The following is a 6,283-nucleotide window of genomic DNA, read 5'->3' on the forward strand; positions in this document are numbered from 1 at the left end:
AGGTTTGTCTGCTGTGAACTTCCTCTAAAATCGTGGTAAACACAGTGCACTTGACACAAACCCCTAACAATTGCATCGCTTATGACGGGTCTAATCAGTATTTTCTAATGTCCACCATGTGTTAGAACCCATTTAGTTCATTTGGTTCTCTCTTAAGTACTTGTTTACATCCTACAAATCATTATTTTTGACAGTATAAGAGCAGATTTTAGATGTGGCGCCGGATCAGTGTTGTCTGCTCCCTGCCGGATCTGCAGAGACACAACAGCCCCAGCGATCACATTCAGTTTTAAAACATAGGCCTAATCTCTCTTTAAATCTGTTTAATGTGTTGCTGTGTATACTTTTGTCATTGATAGGCAATTAAAACAATTACTTAAATGGTCCTAATTACTTACACACGTCTCTTATTTTCATACTTCCACATATTGTCCAGCAGATGGCAGCAAACACCACTGTCTCTTCTCATCCACAACTCTGCGCTCTGAGTGAGATCGAGGAAAAATAATCCATTATCGATAAATTATCTTCCTTTTATAAAAGATGTCAGATGCGAGCAAGACAATTATGGCACAGAAAAGGTCGGTATACGTTTTTTAATGCATTTCATTAAAAATCAGAGGGAAATTAAATCACAGTTTCACAGAATGGCTCAGATACGGTTCAGGGCTGTAATGTGTACCGATTATTTATGCTTTTCTTCTTTTTTAAATGGCTATTCTGTTTGTCTCCAGTGCCAAAATCTCAGCAGGAGCCGTGGTTTGCGTTGAGAGTGAAATAAAAGGAGACGTGACCATTGGTGAGGATTTTTCTTTTTAATTCCCTGTAATATTCGCCTTCATATTTTGCGACGCTAAATGACATTGCGTGGTTTCTGTGCAGGTGCGCGGACAGTGGTCCACCCCAAAGCCAGGATTATTGCTGAATCAGGGCCTATCATCATCGGAGAAGGCAATCTAATTGAGGAGCAGGCTCTCATTATTAACAGGTAATGCACATAAAGCTCCACAGTGGCCCCCGGAGCTCGCTTTGCGCTCACGCTTTCATTCATTTTTCTGCGCGCAGTTATCCAGAAAATATCATGCCAGACGCAGGACTCGAACCAAAAACGATGATCATTGGCACCAACAACGTGTTTGAAGTCGGCTGTGGTATCCTTATCCATCCATGGCACGTATTATGTTTAGCATGTGTGGAAAATCCTCCTGTTATATTTGTAAAGGCATTGAGCAGATGGAAAAGATTCTCCTGTAATTCACGTTTTGTCCACCAGAGCGCACTTGTGAGTCATTCGGTTGTTAGATTTAATTTATTTTTATAAATTATGTGTCTATTATCCTTTATTTGTGTTGATGATTGTGATTTTTTTATTTTAATTTATTTATATTCAGTTAGTTATTACTTAAAATTCGCCTACTACTACTACTACTACTACTACTACTACTACTAATAATAATAATAATAATAATAATACCACTACTACAATCATTTATTAATCAATAGCTACGTTACTTAGATTTCTTTGTTTTATTATTTTTCATCGAAACAACAAAGACTGAACATTTCTGAAATATCATTTATTATTCTAAAGAAGGGTTGTCAAAAGATAATTAATAGCAAAACTAGTATCGAAACGAGATACTCCTTTGAGCGAGTATCGATACTAAAACAAATAACACAAACAAGACATAATTTGACTTTCCTGAAAAGTTGTATAATGATTCATGATGTATAATTACAGAAGTGTTGTAAGTCCCGTATAGAAAGTACTTACACTTGCATGTCCCAGTGTCATTTCTTTCTATTTCTGTCCAGTCCTTGACAGTCGGCTCCGCCCCTGCTGTCGGCTCCGCCCCTGCTAAACACTAATCCAAACGCCACTTTCATTGCTAACTTACTTTGTTCAAACCCTTGACAAATCATCCCTCAGTCTCCAGATCTTTGAATATTGGCGACAACAATGTAATAGAGTCTAAAGGTAATTTCTACCACTTTGCACGCCAACGAAACGCCTACATGTCCAGTGCTTTCTCTGACTTTTGTGTCCGTCTGCAGCTGAGATCGGTAGAAATGTGATGCTGACCAGCGGCTGCATCGTCGGCGCGTGCTGTCGGATCAACACATGCGAAGTCGTGCCCGAAAACACCGTCGTCTACGGCTCTAAATGCATCCGCCGCGTTCAGAGCGAGAGGCCCCAGGTACGTCACGCTCTCCCAAATCCCATAGACCGTATTTTCCGGACTATAAGTCGCACCTTTTTTCATAGTTTTGGCCGGGGTGCGACTCATACTTATATTTATACCTGATATACGTGTGACTTATATGTGATATTATTTGTTATTTTCACACTTGCAACCGCATTTCATACTCCAGTGCGACTTATATGTGATATTATTTGTTATTTTCACACTTGCAACCGCATTTCATACTCATGTTTCTTTCTTCTCTATTATGCATTTTTTGGCTGGTGCGACTTATACCCCGGTGCGACTTATAGTCCAGAAAATACGGTACTTTAACTCCAGTGACAGCAGTGATGTAAGATTGCTTTTCTCCCTTTTCAGCCTCAAACTCTGCAGCTCGATTTCCTCATGAAAATCCTGCCCAATTACCACCATTTGAAGAAAACGGTGAAAGGAAGCGGCACTCCGATGAGAAGCTAATGCAAACTGCTGCCACTCAACAAACTGCACAAGACACTCTGTGTGAAGAAAACATATCACGTCTCCTCCACTTTGCCGCACACGACCAACTTTTGTATTATTCTTGTCAAATCATCGCTACATATCGTTTGTTTCTGTGATGTAAACCATGTGCCATTTAGTAGCAATATCTATATTTATATCGCTTTGTAGTTGATGGGAGCGACTTTCCAATAAAGGCTGGATTCACAAGCAGAAAAGTTTTGTATGTTTTCTAAAAGTAATTCAGTTGTTAAGTTAGATTTTGGTCATTAAAAGTGCAATTGTTCTGTAACTGTAAATCAGAAAAAGGTTTGTTGTCGTTGTCAATGAACAGAATTCACACATCCGGTGCAACATAAAACGATGAACAATGATAAAACAACCTAAAGTAAAACAATTAAAATCTGCTATAGGATAAGAATAAAAAATAGGCTATAAGATTTTTTAAAAAGAGTTTCTATGTACACACATTTCTGGTGGATGCTTGTTTCCATGGAAATGTGATTGCTTTACCTGAAATGTTGCATTGTACAGCATTAAATTTAGAACAGGACAGGTTTGTGGAGTCTGCAAACTGCATTTAAGCTCATTTTATCTGTTATTGATTAAATAAATCCAATCCAACTTTATTTGTATAGCACATTTTACCAACACAGAGTGCTTTACAGAGTACAAAACAAGCACAAGTAAAATTGTTAAAAAAATAGATAAACACATTAAAATAAATAGAGATACAATAAATAAAAGAAATCAAATACAATATGTTTATTTTGTTGTTGTTTTTTCTATTTTCAACAATAAAAACAATAAACAACAGAATCAAAGAGAACAAATTAAATACAAAGATATAAAGACAAAAAGAAGACAGCTAAAAAATAAAATGAAAATTAAAGCACACAAAATAAACGCCCCATTTATTTAAATTTTCAAATTAAGTAAAAAAAATGTCCTCGTTCTCCAATTATGACAATTATAACGTTGGTTAGTCCAGTATGAAAGATACATTTGATGCGACGCTGCAGAACTTTCCAGGCAAAGCAACAATAATTCCCTGAAAACAAGCAGCAGTTACAGAACACTTCATGTTTTCCGCCACAAGGAGGTGCTGTTGAGTTTAGCGCTCGTGGAGGAGTTGCCATGATGATATTGCTGTAAATAAATATGTCCTCTGATTACATATTCAAGAATACAGAAGAAATAAATGCCTCAAAAAATGCATCTAATTGGAGGCACTTGAAGGTCTTATCTTGTTTACTGCATGTGTTTCCTGAGCTTTGGGCGTGGCGCTGTTCCATGCCGTCCCACCAGGCTTTGCCAAATTGGTGCCAGGGGTAACTGGGTAATCCCATGGAGCCCGGTTTAATGTGACCAGTGCGGGTGTGGTTTCCGTTAGCGTTTCTCCCTCTGAGCTTGAATAAGCCTGAACAATGCCTGCTGCCCCGCTCCTGCCCGCTGTCCCTCTCCTGTCAGCTGCCACATGCAGCCCCGCTCATGCCAGCTGCCCCGCTCATGCCAGCTGCCCCGCTCATGCTGCCCCGCTCATGCCAGCTGCCCCGCTCATGCTGCCCCGCTCATGCTTGCTGCCCCGCTCATGCCAGCTGCCCCGCTCATGCTGCCCCGCTCATGCTAGCTGCCCCGCTCATGCCAGCTGCCCCGCTCATGCTGCCCCGCTCATGCCAGCTGCCCCGCTCATGCTGCCCCGCTCATGCTAGCTGCCCCGCTCATGCCAGCTGCCCCGCTCATGCTGCCCCGCTCATGCCAGCTGCCCCGCTCATGCTGCCCCGCTCATGCTAGCTGCCCCGCTCATGCTGCCCCGCTCATGCCAGCTGCCCCGCTCATGCTGCCCCGCTCATGCCAGCTGCCCCGCTCATGCTGCCCCGCTCATGCTGCCCCGCTCATGCCAACTGCCCCGCTCATGCTGCCCCGCTCATGCCAGCTGCCCCGCTCATGCTGCCCCGCTCATGCCAACTGCCCCGCTCATGCTGCCTCGCTCATGCCAGCTGCCCCGCTCATGCTGCCCCGCTCATGCCCGCTGTCCCTCTCCTGTCAGCTGCCCCGCTCATGCTGCCCCGCTCATGCCAGGTGCCCCGCTCATGCTGCCCCGCTCATGCCCGCTGTCCCTCTCCTGTCAGCTGCCCCGCTCATGCTGCCCCGCTCATGCCAGGTGCCCCGCTCATGCTGCCCCGCTCATGCCCGCTGTCCCTCTCCTGTCAGCTGCCCCGCTCATGCTGCCCCGCTCATGCCAACTGCCCCGCTCATGCTGCCCCGCTCATGCCAGGTGCCCCGCTCATGCTGCCCCGCTCATGCCAACTGCCCCGCTCATGCTGCCCCGCTCATGCCAGGTGCCCCGCTCATGCTGCCCCGCTCATGCCAGCTGCCCCGCTCATGCTGCCCCGCTCATGCCAGCTGCCCCCGCTCATGTGACAAACAAAAAACAGTCAGATTTCTTTCTGATCATATTCTGTCTGATTACTCACGGTTTGCTTGTCGTTTAGATCATAAAAATTCTAATAAAAAATCAGACAGTAATCAGATTTTGGTTTGCATGCAATATCCAATATCCTTAAAACAAGAAAATGTAGGACTAATAGTAATAACTGACAACAGACTGTAGTAAACAGATTTATTTCCCTCATTAGTGGAGCGTGATGAAGCTTAACTACTCATACTCAAGACAAAAAAGTTTGGAAACCACTGTTAAAGCAAGAGAATTTTCTCTCCAAACTCCTAAACATATGTCTTATTATGTATAAAACCATCTTAACCCTGTAGTTTAGCCCTTTACAATATATGTTCTGAAATATATAGCATTCTTGTATTGGTCTTTGCAGTCAATTTGTTTAAAAAAAAAAAAAAAAAAAATTCAGTGAGTAGAATTGGGAATAATACAAAATATAGCCGCAAGCGGCAATGATCGGCCCTCGCCACGCCGCCGCCACACCGCCGCCACGCCGCAAGAGGAGGGGGCGCTAACGCGCCCCAATTGTCCTTTTATTACGCCTACTGCTGAATCTGTGACGCTGTCACATCTTCTCCCCTTTGTTTTACCATCAAAAAGCTATTTTATTTTGAATTCTTGGCAAAATGTGCGGCTTTGCCGCACAGACACCGTGACTCTTTGAATGAAAATGTGGATAACTTTTGATGGTCCTGAAGATGAGTCTCACCAAATTTCAGGTTAATATGTCTAACGCCCTGGGAGGAGTTTGTGAAAGTCTAAAGTGTAAACATGATCTGGCGATTTCCCCATTGGAATAACATGGAAGGTTTCGGTCATCGTTACGGCAACGCCATAACAATTATGACATGGGTCTCATTGACTTTTTTGATGGGGATGCCAAAATTGAGTTGTGTGTCAAATTTCATATAATTTCGCAAAACTAAACATTTAACCTCCATATAAAATCTGTAGGGGGCGCTGTGGCGCCAAATGAATTTATTTCACTTCAAGTAGGTTTAGGGCAAAGAGTTTAACAACTGATTCTAATTTGACGCAATTCGGACTTTATCTGCGCAAACGGCAGAAATTTTAAATATGGGAGATTTCTGAAATTCTAGCTACAGTTTGCGGCTTCGCCGCACAGAGACCGTGACAGGTA

General features: G+C 43.2%; 1 protein-coding gene across 1 annotated transcript; it reads left to right on the forward strand.

Annotated features, from left to right (window-relative positions):
• Positions 1 to 446: 446 nt before the first annotated feature.
• dctn6 (dynactin subunit 6) lies at positions 447 to 2,710 on the forward strand. The gene is made up of 7 exons (XM_072459327.1): positions 447 to 581; positions 735 to 799; positions 883 to 988; positions 1,066 to 1,151; positions 1,931 to 1,978; positions 2,056 to 2,198; positions 2,565 to 2,710. The coding sequence occupies exons 1-7, from the start codon at positions 544 to 546 to the stop codon at positions 2,661 to 2,663; spliced, it is 585 nt and encodes a 194-aa protein (XP_072315428.1). The 5' UTR covers positions 447 to 543; the 3' UTR covers positions 2,664 to 2,710.
• The last annotated feature ends 3,573 nt before the right edge of the window (positions 2,711 to 6,283 follow it).

Source organism: Eucyclogobius newberryi, unplaced genomic scaffold (assembly GCF_026437365.1).
Source record: "Eucyclogobius newberryi isolate DKJ021-1_F unplaced genomic scaffold, fEucNew1.0.hap1 SCAF_22, whole genome shotgun sequence".
NCBI classification, from domain to species: domain Eukaryota; kingdom Metazoa; phylum Chordata; class Actinopteri; order Gobiiformes; family Gobiidae; genus Eucyclogobius; species Eucyclogobius newberryi.